General features: G+C 40.0%; 1 protein-coding gene across 1 annotated transcript in view; it reads left to right on the top strand.

Moving 5' to 3' along the window:
- Positions 1-17967, top strand: part of LOC149856655 (translocating chain-associated membrane protein 1-like 1) — a 29408-nt gene that overhangs the window by 8111 nt on the left and 3330 nt on the right. The window contains exons 2-10 of the mRNA XM_090064752.1: positions 6415-6475; positions 8484-8602; positions 9257-9373; positions 9464-9522; positions 10852-10936; positions 11135-11205; positions 11293-11397; positions 14252-14395; positions 15182-15342. Of these exons, the coding sequence (XP_089920878.1) occupies positions 6415-6475; positions 8484-8602; positions 9257-9373; positions 9464-9522; positions 10852-10936; positions 11135-11205; positions 11293-11397; positions 14252-14395; positions 15182-15342 (922 nt within the window). The remainder of the gene's footprint in view (positions 1-6414; positions 6476-8483; positions 8603-9256; positions 9374-9463; positions 9523-10851; positions 10937-11134; positions 11206-11292; positions 11398-14251; positions 14396-15181; positions 15343-17967) is intronic.

Here is a 17967-nt window from a genome sequence, read left to right on the forward strand (position 1 = left end):
TGTATTGTTGTGTTACAGTTATGATCAGTTCATTCTAGTTCTTGGTTCCAGATCCAACTGATTTCTTATTTTTAAGATTTTCCCTGCTTCCTTCTTTGTGTAGGTTATTTTTCTTCCTCAACCATAACTTTGAAATTGCTCGGTTTATCATGCTGACTTTAGGGTGGCTGTTTGTCACTAATTTATTGTATCCTGTGCTACTCTTAATCTTTATTACTTTTCATATATGCTTTGCCTTTTTTTCTTTTTTAAAGTTTAAAAATTTAGCAAGAAACCCAAAGAGAATAGTACTGTAGAAGATTTCAGACTACAGCTCCAGACTAGAGCAGCTGGCAGCACAGTTTGGGAAAGAGGTGACCAGCCAACAGTGGTGGAAGAACAGGAACTATTTAGAAAAGCTGAATGTGTAACAAGTCCATCGGGCTGGATGCAATGCTCCTGGGGGTGCTCAGGGAGTTGGTTGATGTGATTGCTGAGCCACTGGCCATTATCTTTGAAAACTTGTGGAAATTGGGAGAGGTTCCAGATGATTGGAGAAGGGCAAATATAGTACCACTTTTTAAGAAAGGGAAGAAGGAGGACCAAGGGCACTACAGACTGGTTAGCCTTACCTTAGTCCATCAAAAAATCATGGAGCAGGTCCTCAAGGAATCAATTTCTAAGCACTTGGAGGAGCAGGTGATTAGGAACAGTCAGCATGGATTTACCAGGGGCAAGTCATGCCTGACCAACCTGATTGCCTTCTATGATGAGATTGCTGGCTGCGGATGTGGGGAGACCAGTGGAAATAATATATTTTGACTTTAGCAAGGCTTTTGATATGATCTCCCACAACATCCTTTCAAGCAAGCTAAGGAAGTGTGGGTTGGATGAATGGACTGTAAGATAGATAGAAGACTTATTGGATCATTGGGTTCAAAGGGTAGTTTTCAGTGGCTCAATGTCTAGTTGGCAGCTGATATCAAGTGGAGTGTCCCAAGGATCAGTCCTGGGGCCAGTTTTGTTCAATATCTTCATCAATGAAATGGAAGATGGCATAGCATGCACCCTCAGCAAGTCTGCAGGTGACACCAAGCTGGCAGGAGTAGTAGATACACTGGAGGGTAGGATCCAGAGAGATTTTGGCAAATTGGACCAAAGCAAATCCCATGAGGGTCAATAAAGACAAGTGTAAAGTCCTGCACTTAGGATGGAACAGTCCCAAACACCGGCACAGGCTGGCAACTGATTGGCTTAAGCGGCAGCTTTGCAGAAAAGGACCTGGGGGTTACGGCAGACGATAAAATGAACATGAACCAAAAGTTTGTCTTTGTTGTGAAGAAGGATAATGGCATACTGAGCTGCATTGTTGGGAGTGTTGCCAGCAGATTGAGGAAAGTGATTATTTCCCTCTATTTGGCATTGGTGAGGCCACAGCTGGAGTACTGTGTCCAGTTTTCCTACTGCTCTCCTGAAACCCCCCTGAAGTAATGACTTGTTACTTCCTGTATGTTGTGGACTACTGAGGAATAACGGCTAGATAGCTACTTGGCCACAAATGCATAAATCATACCATTACTGGTCAGGTTGTTTCTTGAGTGATGAACTTTTATCTTGCCTATGTGAGTTATTTTGCCATATTCCACTGATTGTATTTGCCAGAACATTTGAAAAATGGGTACTAGTGATCATCATTGTCAGTGGCCATGCAATCACATTGAACAATGAACAGAATATGTAATTATATTTTCTTGAATGGCCTCTTTCCCTGCCCCTTCCCCTCCTTCCTTCCCCCAACAATGAGGCTCATCGTAAGACTCCTGTGGAATAGGCTGTGGTGCCTCTTTGGCTCATCTACAAAGTCAGAGCATCTGGTTGGAAATACCAGCTCACAGCAGCAGCTCACAGAGGGGCCAAACAGGGAAGCTTCCTGCTGCTCCAAGCTCTGTGCTGGCCGGGTCACACTTCCCCTGTGTGCACAGGAGCAGCATAGATGGCATGCAGGGTTATGCCCCTCACTGCTGCCCCCGCCTGCAGGGAAAGCGTGGCCAGGGCAGCGGGGAGCTTGGAGTGGCAGGCAGCTTTCTGTGGCCCGTGGTGTGCCCTGCCATGCCGGGGTCCACATGCTGCTTTGCAGAAGCAGTGGTGAAGGCAGCACAGCAGGGAGCATGTATCTGCTGGCTCCCTGGAGCCTAGGGCTGGGGCTGGGAGGCAGGCAGGGCCGGGGCCGCAGCAGCTGTTTGTGGCCTCCCAGCTGCAGCTGGCCCAGGCTCTGGAGCCATGGAGCCTGGGCTGCTTGCAGCAGGGCTTCCATCCTCCCAGATGCCTGCTTGGAGCAGCCCGGGCTCCATGGCTATTGGTAGCTACCCAGAGCCTGGGCCGGCTGCAGCTGGGAAGCTACAAACAGCTGCTGCCTCCCTGCCCAAGCCCCAGTTGTCTCCCAGCCCCGGGAAGGCAATAGGTGCCAGCACTGTACCCGTTGGGGCCACACCAGGCCTGGGCCAAGGTGGAGAGGCAGCAATTGTTTGTAGCTTTCCAGCTGCAGCCGGCCCAGGTTCTGGGTAGCTGCTGATAGCCATGGAGCCTGGGCTGCTTGCAACAGGGCTTCTACCTTCCCAGCCGCCTGCTGGGAGCAGCCCAGGCTCCACAGCTATCAGCAGCTACCCAGAACCTGGGCTGGCTTTAAATAGAAGCTGAAGAGGCATAATAAAAGAAGGGAACACTAACCTAACTGAAAGAGGCATAAACTATACATCAATCTCCTTTGAGATATTCCTTGTCCTTGAGGAAGATGCAGTTGCCACATTTTGCTGGGGGCCTCCAGGCAAAACACTGCCTCTCTGTATATGTCTGCAAACCACCTAATACAATGGGACTGCCATCCTGTTGCACCATATCTACTCAACAGGGAGGACAGAAAAGGGAGACTAAGGAAATGTAAGAAGATGTTCAGGACAAAAGGAAGAGAAAGAAGGGAAGTAAAGGTGGAAGAAAACATCTATATATTCTGTAATAACTATAGTTATTTGAGCTATTGTAGTCAGTGTGAATCCTTTTGTGCTCTGAACTAACTACTGTAGATTAAAATAATTTCTTTCTCCGAGTACACTTCACTGTGCGTTCCACTTCAGGTGACTGGCAAGCAGGATCTCCTCTGGCTGGTGAGAGTGAGTGCCAACCACATCAATCAGATAATGCTTGAAGGGAGCAAACAATCTGACAAAAGTGAGCAGGTTTCTGCTCTACAGATCTCTTTTTGAAGTGAACTGAAGATGCCAGGTAGAATATGCCCCAATATCTGAAGAGACGGGCACATCAACAGCTGGAATTGTTGGTGATCACTGTATGACCCACTTGGAAATTCTTTATGACAAGAGGGTTTTAAGTCTTTCTATGAGCCAGACACAGCCACAAAGTGATGAGGAAGCGTTCAAAGTATTTGGCCCATTCCACAAAGCAAGTGTCTGGAAGTGTAGAAAGAATCCAGTTTCCCTCCTGGAATTGAGCAAAGCTTGAGAAAACAAATGATAGGTTAACTGACTGATGCACATGAAATTGAGATGGCTCCAGGGATGAACTTTGGATGAGGTATCAGAATCATCTTGCCCCTATAAAAGGATTTGTATGGGGGGGTGGGGCTTGGGGGGAACTAGCCACTAAGTGCTTGGAACACGCTAACCCTCTGTGAGATGACAGCCATTAGAAAGATTGTCTTAAACACAACAAACAAGCCAAACAGCTTCAAACCTGAGTTCCACAAGCCTCAAAATAAGATGATGTTGAAAGTCCATTCACCAGCTGGATTTCTGCCGAATGGTTAAGAATGGAGGAAACTTTTGATGAGTTTCAATATCATCAGCTGGAAAAAGATCATGCTGAAATGCAACATGCTGATATTGCTACAGCATGGACTTTGAAAGAACACAGTATCAACCCAGTTTATTTCAGCACGCAGTTGAGGATCTGGGTTCAGATTACAAGCTCTGACCATAGAGAAAAGACTTTTGATCTTACTGAACAGTTTCCCACACTGTAGAAGGGCATCTTGCATCTATTAAGAACACTTTTGGTCATTAGTACTCAACCAATTGACACAGCCTGTAAGTTGTAACAAATCTAAGTCTGGTTATAATATCTGTTCACAGTTCCAAGAAGCCTTGTCTAGGAAGGACAAGAGATGTATGGGACAGAAGACAAAATACACGTGTCAGGAGTCTGACACGTTGCCTTAGTTAATAGCAAGCTATCAGGCTCAGCATGGTCTTCAACAGAAGGTATTCTCAGGACCACAGTATTACAGCTTGCTGGCAAAGGAGGGATTAATAAGTACCTCCTTTCCTGTTGGGGTCGTGCATCACAAATGTATTGTCTGTTAAGATAAGCACTCCAGGATAGACAAGAATAATATGAAGCCTAGTGTGTCAACAGCTCTGAGTCGCAGAACTTTCACACACATCTTCAAATCATCCTGAACCAGATGCTCTGACTGTAGATGAGCCAAAGAGGCACCGCAGCCTATTCCACGCTCATTCCAGATAAGCCTCATTGTCGGTGGGTGCGGGGGAGGAACAGGGAAAGAGGCCAGTCAAGAGAAAAAAAAGAAAAAAAAAATATATATATTCTGTTCATTCTTCAGTCCAGTTATAAAAGTGAGTTTTTGGAAGACCTAGGGTAGAATCTCAGTTTGCTTGGTCATACAGTGCTTCTACAAAGTGTACACACACATTGGTCATAACTGCAAAGGCTGCAAGTAGTTGGGCAGGTCCCACATGACTCAGCTGACTCATATGTATACACCATTGTTTTCTGTTTAATCTTGTGAAAGTTTGAAGGAACTAAAATGCTTTCTCTGTAAGATAAACTATAGCTGATGAGAAACTATCATTGTTATGAAATATCATTTTCAAGTGTACAAGAGAATTCCTTGCATTTCACAAGAAATTTGAGTTGAGAAATAGGGGGACTGCATGCATTTGCTGATTGAGTCATCTTAAGCTTAGGATGGGACTCGCGTTCCCTTTCCACTTCTGAGGAGGAAATCCCTGTGTGGCCCCTCTGTGAGCTGTGAGGTTGCACACACTCTGGTCCTGGCCCTGCTGCCCTCACCTGGGCCCTCTGGAGACCAGCGTAGTGCCACACAAAGGCTGACTCTGCAGCTACAGCCCACTGGCAGCTGGCCCAGAGGGCCACATACCTCTAATGGCCATGCAGTCCCCAGCTGGGTCTGGCAGGCCCACAGCCTTGGGGCCACATGCTGCAGGTCACAGCCAGGCAGCAGCCCCCACTGCCAGATTGCTGCAGTGGGTGGAGGGTGCAGGGAACTCTCATGGCTGCTTCAGCAGTCCAGCTGGCACAAGTGTAGTGCTTTCAGGTACCAGTTGGCAGAGCCTCAGAAGCTCCTGCTTGCCAGAGCAGCTTTTTGTACTCCTGGGGCCAGCACAGGGCAACTCCAGGGCTGCAGATCTGGGAGGAGCCAGGCAGGGTTATTTTGCCCCAAGTGGCACAATTTGCCCCATACCAAAGTGCATGTCCAGGCATGAGCACTGAGGCAAAAAGTACTGGCTCAAATTTGCACTGCTTCTATTTGAGCTGCTGCAAGCACACATGCCTGCACAGGACTCTGATATGACACGTTCAATTTAATATGAACCCCTAGTTAATATTTGAGTTATTTTAACCAGTTTCTTCCTGAATATCTTGTAATTACATATTTGCTGTTTTAATGAACTTAAAACTTTTAATCCTTGAAACCAAATATATATATATTTTAATTTCAGGACCTTCTAGTCTAAATATTTAAAATGTTAAGTAATGTGAAAAGAACTAGTCTGAGGCTTAATCTAAAATGACAGCATTAAAATAGCAGTCCTGTTGTGTAGAAATAAATGTTAAAAGGTTAATTTTGCTTTTGTTTGCGTGTGAGAGAATAAAAATGGTAGTGTCTTCTATCAACAATGCTTGATAATAAATTTAGACCAATGTATTAACAAATCCTAGGAAACCTTGTCTGAAGGAGGGAGATTACTGAAGTAGAAATCGCGGTAAATATCTTAAGCAAAAACTGCAGAGAGACATTAATTCACCCTAACTTTATTATGTTAGTAATAGCTTCAGATATTTGGAGATATGAAACAAAAACCAGTTGGGACCTGTTCTAACTTCCTTTGGGTTCCAGATGCTTTAATTTTGCAGGTGAAGGATTTCTGCCCTGTATGTACTAATATATAAATACATTGTTTTACATTGCTTCTATAAGAAACTATTTTACTTGACATTTATCCTTTATTTGACTTTGTCCTTTTTTCCAGACTTAATCTGAAGGGAAATATTTAGTTGTATCTGTACTATAATTTTAGTTTTGTGTGTCTATATGTATTAAAATTGAGCGTATTTTAAAGAAGTTGATAACCCTTTTTTTTCACTTTTTTTCCACAGGTCACAGCCAAGTATGTCATTATCTTTATTACTGTGCAGTACAATGTTACCTATGCTACTGGTAAGACTAAAGCAAATTCATCGTTATTTATATACTCTATAAGAATCATCTATAGAAAGTACATTTATAAGTAAAATAGTCCAATTTCCATTAACTAATTTCACCTGCATATTAGAATAAGTTTTTCTGAGATTCTCAGTGTTCTCACCATTATAATATCTGGGCTGCCAGGTCTTCAGTAGTGACTTACATTTATTGCTTCAGTTTTTCCCCCATAATCAGTACTTTTCTTGGGCCACACCTTAACTTGAAGAAAGGTGTCCCTTCTCCTTTTTTAACAACTTTCTGGTTTTCATATCAAGTAGCAGGATATCTTAGAACCCTGCAGTTGGTTAATCATGTTGTCTTATATTTTCACTAGTGGTTTTTATGTATCTTTATGTTTAGAGATCAAGTCTTCATGAAAGATAGTTAAAATAGGTAGATTCTGTATATGTTTTAACATACTAGAGATCTGGATCATATATTTCCCATTTTGTTTCCCAACAGATAGCTGTTAAATTAACAATTTCAATTTGTAATTTTAAACTTTTTGAAATTAGCTTAATGTACTACTATATCTGTTCTTGAGTTTTTTCCCTACCCGTATTGTTATCCCTTAATTGCATTGTATATACTGAGAGAGTGAGTGTAGGCATCTGTCTGTCTGTCTCTCTCTTGTTTTTTAATCTGAAAGACCCATACAAACAGGAATCAAAACTATAACTTGAAATGGAAATGTAAAGAAAAAATCGTCCCGCACTCTGACCTTTGCAGTTTTACACTTAATACTTAAGATACAAAAGTAAGAAGGAACTAAATTTTAGAGAGGTGTATGAGACTTATTCATTTACTGGTGTTTGTGTGCTAAATCAATATATTCAACAATGTAGTGTCTCTGATACAGTCCTTTGTACATCATATCCTACAACTACATAAAAATATTGAAAATGTTAGTACTCAAACACTCTGAAAGTCAGAAAATGTCAGACTTAATTTGGCACCAGTGTACATTGGTAGACAGCATCTGATTATACAATTTGGTGCTGCTTTATTTCTTGAGGACTGCTGCTACTTCATTCAGTAAATGATAAACTATTTATTATTCCTTTTGATCTTCATCGTGCAGTGTGCAGCACTCAGCTTCCTTTAACCCAAAATAACCAAGCTCAGGTGAAAGCAAAATTATTTATATTCTTATGAACATTTATCTGCACTTCATAAATATTAATTAACTCATTTTCATGGCATTCTGTAAGAAAAGTTGATAATATGTTACAGGTCAGCAACTGAGGCACCAAGAAATTAGGGCAAAAACTGTCTCAAGAATCTGCTCGTTTTAGGTGCTCATCTTGAGACAACTAGGGTCTGATTTTTTTTTCTTTACTTTTTTAATTGCTTTCTCCATCTAGAGCTATTGGTTTTCTCTGTATAATATAACCTCAGCACTTTCCTACAATGTTTTCATGTTTTTGTTTTTTGTTTTGAACACTTTATAATTTTTTAACATGTGCTTGTGGTGTGCGGTGATATTTTCTGTTTCCTCTTCAGATCCTTACATATAATTTGTAGGAACAACTTAATAGTTCTGAAAGTGTCAATAATAGCCTATAAATATGTAGGACTGTTTTTAAGAGGAAGAGTAAATTATGCAGCTGAACTATAAGATTCATCCATTTAAGGTGTACTGTCCTTTCTAAATACAGAGACCTTTTGGGTTTCTACTTGGAACATATCTTTTCTGTGGGCCAAGTCAAAAGGAATTGATAGAGGCTGACACAATGGATTCAGCATTTTCCTTCCTGATTTACAATCGTAGCTTTTTTTATATTGGAGGAAGAGAAGCCTCCAGGTTGTTTGAGGGGGCACCAACATGCCGATAGCAGGAGAATTTCAAGTTTGTACTGTACACCTTCAGAGAACTAGTAAGATAGATACCCATTCTTCTACACAAATTTCTTCTTCAAAAATAAATGTGCTCCATTCAAATAGATATTTTGCAATAATTATAAGCCTTTTGTATTTTCAGATGATAAGAGTGAACTTGTTCATTTCTATGAGTATGGTCCAAAAGATATTGCCACTATCTTCTTCTACATGCTAATTGCCATTATTCTTCATGCTGTGATCCAAGAATACATACTAGATGTAAGTTTATATTATTGGGATAGAATGTTCTGTTACACTTTTTTGTACTTTAGCATAATAATTCTTATGTTTATTAATAACAGCATTTGTGCAAATCATGATACACTAAATAGGGTTTTAGTTTTGTATTTACACATCATATGTTAGTTGCCTGTTGTACACTTCTAGTTGTTCATTTTCTGTCTCTTCAGCAAATAACTTCTCAAATGTTGTGACTTGTATAACATCATCAGCCACTAAATCTGATTTTACGCAGTTGGAGAATGCATGTTAAGTCTTCGTTATCCTGAAATATCAGGTATAAAGTACTTGGGTCCTGGTCAGATAACCACTAAATGAGATCAGCAGCATCAGATATTAGGAATTAAGCTATGGCCCTGATCCTGGAAAACATGCATGTACATAACTTTGTACATCTTATGTTGGCTTCTTTGTGACTTGCTGCAAGAGTAAAGTTAATTGCACGTGCACATTTTTGCAGGACCAGGGCCTAAAACATGAAGAGGTTGTTATTGCATTAGGAATGGAAGATCATGGAGGTAAGGGAAGCCTAACTAAAGGCTAAAGGGCTTGCTTTTCCTTCTGTCGGCAACAATAAATACAAAATGTTGATCCGTTTCCTCTGTAATCTTTAAAATGGTTTCTTGATTTCAGAAAATTAACAGACGTCTCCATCTGTCAAAAACAAAGCACAGCAAATTCAATGAATCGGGACAGCTAGCATTTTTCTATTTGTTTTCATTTACCTGGGGAGCAAGTATTTTGACTGCAGTAAGTAAGTCAAATTGTTTTCTGTATTTATTTTTAAAAAAAGCCCCTAAGATGTTATAGAAATTCTAAAATAGCTATATTCCTTTTTAGGAGGAATTCATGACAAACCCTACTTTGCTATGGAAAGAATATCCCCATTCTCGCATGCTGTAAGTGTTTTATTAAAATGAAAAATGAATCCCCATGACATTTGCTCTTTCTAGCTGCTCAAAAACAGACCACCACAACTTTCTGATGGTACAGAGACTCTCTCTATCTCTCTCCCCATTTCATGTGTGTGTATGTGTATATATTAGGAATGTGCAAAACAGGCCATATTCGATTTGGATTTGGCCCAAATCGGGGACAGTAAATCAGTTCATTGATTCAGATCACTGTTCCAATTCAGTTCATCCAAATGTGAAGATTTGATGCTGATTCAGAGAATCAGTGATTCGGGCATAGACACAGCTTTAAATATTTTTTCTACATGCTTCAAGGTACCAGGCATGGCTCGTGAATGCTGCAATGGTGGGGCGGATGGAGCGTCCCACAGGAGTGCAGGGGGATGCCCCGTGCGCTCAGTATTGGACCCGGAAGTGCTTCTGGTCCACGTGGGTGTGCTGCCAAGTGCTTGAGAGACCCCCGCACCCCTTCCAGCTCGGCGATCAGCCGTGGGGGGACCCTGGGTGTCCCCCCAGACCCAGGAGGCACCAGTCACTGAGTCGGGGGAATGCAAGCCGCCTGGTACCTTGAGGTATGTAGAAAAAACATTTAAAGCCATGTCTGTGCCCGGATTATCGAATCTCTTTGAATCAATTTGGAGGGTTCCAATTTGATTTAGAGAAATTAAGGGTGTCCTGATTCGATATAGATTCGGAGATTCGGCTGCCGAATTGAACCAAATCTCTGCCGAATTGAATTAGCAACCGAAGCTTCATACGACCATAATGCGTGTGTGTGTGTGTATAAAAAAAAAATGTGTATGTGTATGAGAGAGAGTCTTTCATATTTCTCATATTATATATGAGAGAGAGTCTTTCATACACATGCAGACATTTTTTTTCCTTCACATTAGTGACCAGTACCTAAAAACCTTGAATGTTGTCAGCTGATGCGTCTCATGGTATTTGTGATTATTTAATTCCCAGTCTTACAAAAGCCTGGATGTGTTTATCTGTACTGTGTTAGTAGTCCTACAGACTTCAGTGAGGGTGGAGTTAAGCACATGCAGAATTTTTTGCAGGATTAAGGCCTTAAATTAGTATTACTTACTATTTGTTTTTTCAACTGTAGAATCTTCTTTGAGGGGAGGGTATGGCCAAACTTGAGTCCTTTCTGTCCCTCAAATTGGTCAAAAGTGTAATTCCCATCAAAGAGGAGTCCCATAAACAGTTGTTCAAGAAAAAAACAGTTCCTCTTTATGGTTCCTTAAATACCCACTACATCATATAAACAGCCTTTCTTACTTTGAGATTAGTAAATATCTTATTGTTTAGTTTTCAGGTAAAATTCTTCTATATCTGCCAGATTGCCTATTGGCTTCATGCACTGCCAGAATTGTATTTCCAGAAGATTAGAAAGGTATGAATTGAAGCCTGTCTGCATTTAATTTAAAAAAAACAACCCTTTTTGTTGCTTGATTTCCTATGTAATGTACTCAGGGTGGAAACATTTATAAGGGGTCCACAGAAAATATGGAAAGTTGATATATTCAGTATTACAGGGTTTTTGAAAAAAATTAGCTAAAAATAAACATCTAATAATTTTTCTAATTTTTAGGAAGATATTCCAAGACAGCTGTATTATATCTGTCTTTACATTGCTCACATATCTGGTGCCTATGTATTAAAGTAAGTATTTGTAAATTGTTATTAATTGATAAACTTTGGTTTACTTCATAATTTCATTACATTTTTGTTCACCTTTTCTTTCTGTAGCCTGCAACGTTTGGGGCTAATTTTACTTGTACCTCATTATTTAGTGGAATTGATCTTTCACGCCTCTCGTCTTTTCTACTTCAGTGATGAAAACAAGCAGAAAGGGTAAATTTTGCTTATATTAAATTATTTTTATTTTCATACTACCTCTATTTAGAGTTCTGTAATTTACACTGAATTATTTTGGCATTAAAAATGTTTGCATGCATGTAAGAGCATGTTTAGGAAGCATATCACATTCTAAGATACCTCTGATACCAATATTTTTGCTTGGAATTTCAATACTGTATATAGTCATGGAAACTAATATGTCACTTTGCAATTATGCTAGTTTTTCAGTTAAGCTTTGTTAAAGTCATGTCTCAAGTTAATGTTGGCCACATAAAATACTCAGTTGCTAAATATAGCTGTCACTGCAAATATTTTATAGGGATTTCTGATCTTAAAAACAAATCCAGCCAAGAATAGAAGTGCCACATTATTGCAACTTCTTAGTCTTATTTTTTGAATTCAATTATCATTGTCAATCAATATAAAAGAGCACAAAGAATTACAGTAGAATCTTATAGTAAAGATGTACAGCAGTGAATTCTTTCAAGGGCAAAAAGTAGTATACACTGTCATTTTTGTAGTCTGTTTCTTCTTAGCAAAGGGTAGACCAAAAGGGAAAAATTTATGATTTGTGGAAGAAAATAACATGTATACTGCAAATTTGTAAGTAGTTACTTTTGAGGAGGAGGAGAAATATCAGAACATCTAGGAGGAATTAAACAAGAGAATTGATCTATAGAACCAGACTGGAGGAGAGAAATTGTAGTGTGCCTACTGAAAGGGGTAAAGAGGGCAACCAAGAAAGAAAGAAATATGATTATTGAATGTTTTATTCATGTGTGAACACTTAAGGGCCTTTGTAATTTTGCTTCACTTGTCCACTCATCTCCAACTCTGTCTCCACCCATTCAGTGTTCACTTTTGAAAGACTAACAAATATGTTACCTTACCTTCCATGCAACCTCTTTTATATTGGACGACCCTCCTTTTTTTTTTTACTGATCTGTAAAGTTTTTCCTTTTTGGGGTCTTTTCAAAGATTTGTTTTAACTTGAGTGTCAAAGAAAGAAGTAGCTGAGCTGAGGGTCTGTAAAAGAGCAGGAGCCTGGGCTTGATATCTGGGAATCAAGGTCAGAAGTTCAGGGTGTGAACTGGAGTGAGGAGTCGGGGTTAGGAGCAGCTGTGTCAGGAAACAAGGGTTGAGGTAGGGACAGAAGCCTACAGGGATTTAGGCTGGAGCAGGGCTAATCATAGAGATGCTAACTATCTTTGCTGTTGAGCAGCCACAAAACAAGAAAAGGGCTGTTCTTTATATTGTAGGAAGCCATGCCCATGCAGGTAACTAGGGCCAGCTGCAGATAAACTAACAGGGAACCAGGCACACTCAGGTAATTGTGGTCAGCTGGGGGCTAGTCAGCATGTCTGCTGCCCTGACTCCTAATAAGGCCACTTGAAGAAAGCCTTCATTTGGTACTCATTAATGAAAAAGTAGTTTTTCTCCAAGGGAAACCCATCTCCTTAAAGTATGAATTTCAGAAGTATTTTGAATATTTGCTTATAAACAAGAACATAGTACAAGTCCTAAAACTGACCCTGTTGAGCCACTGGTTTTTTTAGACTTGAGGCACCCCGTGAAAAATGTTTCCATCCAGTTTTTGTCTACAGAGAAATAATAGAGCATTTTTCTGTTGCAAAGAGCTCAGAAATATCACAGCAGGCCAGAGTAATCTTAATGCTATGGATTCCTATATGAAATCTCTGCATTTATATAGTGAATATTTGCACACCTAACAGTGCTAACATTGTTTGGCACCCCAAGAAGATCTCAAGGCACCCTGGATGAGAATCATTGCTTTATATGTCAGGTTATAAATTCTAACCCCTATGGCCTCTTTCAGACTCTTGCTGCTTTTTCTTGTATGTGCTGGCTCTGGTTTGTTTATTTTTTAACCTTCCTGTTTGAACAGACAGATGCAGAAGATAGATTTTCATTTTTTTCAGTTTAAGATTAAATGAAAGAAGTCTTTTTCCTTTTAAACTGAATATATGGAGAGCACCAGCTTTGATTTTTAAAAGTGAATTTCTATTCCACCAACTTGTGTGAGAGTTTCTGACCCATCTTCATTAAAAATAGACCTCAGAACGTAAAATCAACCAGCAAGCTCTTCCTACTTTCGCAGCCTGGCCTGATGCTGACTTTTCTCATGGAATCCCCTTCCTCTGGTGCAGGAAAAAGCCATAGTGGTATATCCTTGGGCACTCTTCTCAGATATCAGTGCTTAAATTCATCAGTTTCTATACTAGCTGTATTGAAGACCATTAACACACAAGTTGTTCACAGAACTTTACTCTCAGTGTCTTTATAATCAACATGTTCCAACCCTTAAAAGTAATGGAAATAATATTTTTATATCTAATTAATTTTTGGTAATTCATAAAAGTGCTTGTAACTTTTGATTGTTCACCACATTTTATAACTTATACAAGTTTGGGTACTAAAATGACATTTTGTAAGTCATATAGATCAGTGTGGGAAGGTTGTACTTTACTATCGATTTGCATTTCTCTATTCAGTATATTCTCCCCTCTTCCTGACCTATAAATTAAATGACTATAAATAATCTGCTTTGACCTACCAACCACTTCTTTTTTAATTTAATATCTATGTGTGACCATTCTGTAGGGATTTCCATGGTTTTATAAGACCCTTGCTACTTGATATTCATGCTGTAAGTCATAGAAATATGATGGACTCTCTTTACATTAAATTTCATTATAGGGGGATGTTTAACTTTACTTAACCTTGTAAAGTTAGAGGAGTTAAAAAGAGGTAGACAAAACATGGGAAATACATTAATTTCCTGATGAAATCATGTTCTAATGAACAAAATTCATTCTTTTGTTTTCAGATTTACCCTTTGGGCTTTACTGTTTGTAATGACTCGTCTTCTGACACTAACTTTATCTGTCCTCACATTTGGATTTGGTCTGGCAAGAGTAGAGAATCCAGTTTTTTCCATAGTAGATGGAAACTTCAATGTACTCACTGTGAGGTATAAGATGATTTATGTTTTTAAAAAATTATATAACAGTCCAAAATGTTACTTGTTTTTCTTCTGTGTTTTGAGGTGGAAGATTTTAAGCAGCTTTGTTTCTTTGTCCCTACCTTCCATGGTACAGGGCCCAGCAGTACAAAATGTTTGGCAAAAAATAATTAAATCAGTCTTTTTTATTATTATATTTATTTTTTATTACATTAACCTAATGATTAGCATGAAAAGGACCCTGCATAACTATTTTGTGAGACTTTTCTTTAAAAAGGCCACGTTTATTATAGACATGCTGTAATTTTGAAATGCTCCCACCATCACTTTTTACTCATTTTATTTTAGAGACCCCAAACATGCTCTGCATGTGTTCATTCTTGCTCGCTCATATTGAAGCCAGATTTTCATCATGGGCTCCTCAGTTTAAAATGTATTTTAAATAAAGTATCATCAAAGATGGGCATTGGATGTACACCTGGTCACTGTTAAAGTTCACTCATAGATCATTTGGCAGAAGAAGCTACAATTGTGCAATTTGCTATAGATCCATAAAAGCTATAGTTCATATTTCCTTGCCAAGTATGGACACTTTCATTGATGTATGTACATGCAACTCTTGCTTATTTCATGCATGAGTCTCTCAGACAAATGTGGTTTTCACTAGCATGAGAGGTTTGAGTGATGATTTAAAAAAAAAAAAATGTGGCACTGCTTTGCAATGTAACTATGTACAGTTAGAACATTTTATAACACTTCTTAAGTTGTGTTTTTTGGATTTTGGTTTTTTTTTAGGATTAGCTGTTTGGCTGCAGTTTGTTTAACACAGGCCTGGATGATGTGGAAATTTATAAATTTCCAGCTAAAAAAATGGAGAGAGCACACCCAGAACCAAATTCCTAGGAGAAAAATAAATAACATGAAGAGCAAGCCAACAAAAAAGGAAACAAACAGAGGTTAGTGTTATTGCATTTTTAAAGCCCCTTTTAAGATATACTGTAAGCATTTCTGCATATGATTGTTTTCTGCATCTTATCTTTTTCTTCATACCAAAACGTAAGGGAGCCAGAGCAGCATCTATTTTTTGGTGTACAGTGAAAACAGACATCATTTTAACTTCATAGGATACATACAAGCATTATATTTCTACCATGAAAATGGCAGTTCTGGTAGAAACCCTAAGTGTACAAACGTTCCCAGTTTCTCTCAGACCAAAAAGGGTGGTTTCAAAAAAAAAATAACTCCATCCAGGTAGAAGTGGCTCCTGGGAGAGTTTCTCCAGGGAAAACAAATATATATATACACTTACTCTTCCAATAGAAGCCACAGTGCTGTCCTCCAACATTCCAGCTTCCTAGGACATTCCTGTCTCTAGGAAGTCTGTGACTCAGGCTAGATTCCACTGTTCCAGCTGAGTACAGAGCAAACCCCTCTCCCTGACTGCTTTGGGATCAGGTTAATCCAGTCTTTTTCACCAACCCTATGCTGTACCCCAAGGCCATGTCCAGATGAGCGCAGACATGCAGTATGTGATGTCGCAGACCTGTCTGTAACACTACACGCTGCACGTGCCAGCATTCCCCATACTACTAGCTTGCAGTGGGGTTGGGGGATGGGGTTGACCCTAGATTCTGGGGTCAAGAAAACCAATGCTGAAAAAAAGCAGGGTGGCACATGTGGTACCAGCGGATACCACCCAAAACAGGAGACTGGCTGGCTGGAGTCACACTCTTGCTTATGGCCAGGCTTCCTGCCATGGCTGCAACCCTGGGTGGCCCCCAAGTAAGGCTGCTGATGCCAGCAGAGTTTCTGGCCCCAGTCTCCCTTTCCCCGCCCATGATAACTTGCTGCATGCCAGAGCATGCAGAGTGTGCCAGGATCTGTGCACAGGGGTTCCTTCGCTGTACGCCATCCACAGTGCAGACTGTTCACTATGCACCCAACCTCACTAATGTTTGTACCCTGCTCTCCTGGTAGGTTTTCTTACTGGGGAAATGAAACCACAGGACCTGTGGTTCTTTTCAATACTTCTATGCAGCCAAAATAGTCTACCTCACAGGATCTTTACTTATAGCTCACTGTAACTGCATGTTGCTAACCAAGGAGAGAACAAATGTTGTACTGGAGTAAAGACCTAAATTATAAATTAACTCCAGCACTTTCTAGAGTTTCTGTCCTTTACTGAACACAAAAGTAGATTTGACAAGTGCTGCATATTGCTAGACTGAAGGATTTTAAAAATTAAAGAAATAGGACATTTGTAAGAAAATGTTGCAATCATTCTTTTAATGCCTACAAATTAAAACATATTATTCCATTTGAGGTTTTTTAAGTGATCTTTTTCCTTTATGACTGTAAATTCTGTTTTTGTTACATTTCAGAAGAAATTTAATTCAGTGCCTTGCATTTCCAAATATATTAAATTTGAAGGCTTTGTAGTAAATGTTAGATCCATAAAAGAAAAACTGAAATGAATTTCACATTAACTGGTGGACGATATGTAGTGAATAAGACTTGGACAGTAGGGCTGTGCGAAGCTTCAGTCCCTGATTCAGTTTGGTGGAGATTCGGTCTGATTTGGTGGCCAAATCTCTGAGTCTGAGTTGAAACAGGACCCTTTAATCTCTTCAAACTGAATCGGAGCCCTCCAAATCGATTTGGAAAGATTCGGTGATTCGGACATAGACACAGCTTTAAAGTGCCAGGAGCACTTCCAGTCCACTTCTGGGTCCACCAGGGAGCTCCCCGGCGGACCCAGAAGTGGACCAGAACTACTTCCGGTCCACTTTCAAGTTCGCTGCTGAGGATGTGGAGGGCCCCCCCTGCACTCCCGTGGGATGCTCCATGCATCACAGCATTCACAAGCTGTGCTGGTACCTTGAGGTATGTAGAAAAAACACTTAAAGCTGTGTCTGTCCAAATCACTGATCCTCCGAATCAGCATTGAATCTTCAGATTCAGATTTGGCTGAATTGAATTGGGGCAATGATCCAAATCAATCAATTGAATCACTATCCCTGATTCAGGCCAAATCCAAATCGAATGGGGCCCACTTTGCACACCCCTATTGGACAGGAAGACTAATCTACTATACAGAAGTACGTATGAGAGTCAGACCCTCTTCCTGTGAAGCTAAGGACCAGCACTTTGTTGAAAAGCACAACATCTGCTGATGCTAATCCTGGATCTTTTCAGAACTTCCATTTTCATTTTTGTCTCTAGCTAGAGGGGTGTGCTATTTTAAATTTAGGCAGACTTATTGAAACTTAGATGGAGAGACTCCAGTTGATCTTAACAGGTGTGGAAGTAGTTTAATTCCTTTCCCCTACTGAACCTCTTAGTTTCAGTGAAGAACATATCTCTGTGGCTCTACTCCAGCCTTGCAGGCCCTTCTCTCCTTTCTTCCATTAATATTTTCAGTGCCTGTTTTTGCTGTTCCTCATTGCTTTTACATACAGCAGTATGAAATGGATACAGTTCTTGAGGTTCACCACTGCTCACAAGTTCTGCCCAGCAGTGAAACTGTCTGTAGTCCTTTTGACTTTGTGTGTTGCTGCAGCTGGGCAAATCACTAAACAACA

The sequence above is a fragment of the Crocodylus siamensis genome, chromosome 10 (genome assembly GCF_052110815.1).
Source record: "Crocodylus siamensis isolate JL-2025a chromosome 10, ASM5211081v1, whole genome shotgun sequence".
In the NCBI taxonomy this organism is placed as follows: domain Eukaryota; kingdom Metazoa; phylum Chordata; order Crocodylia; family Crocodylidae; genus Crocodylus; species Crocodylus siamensis.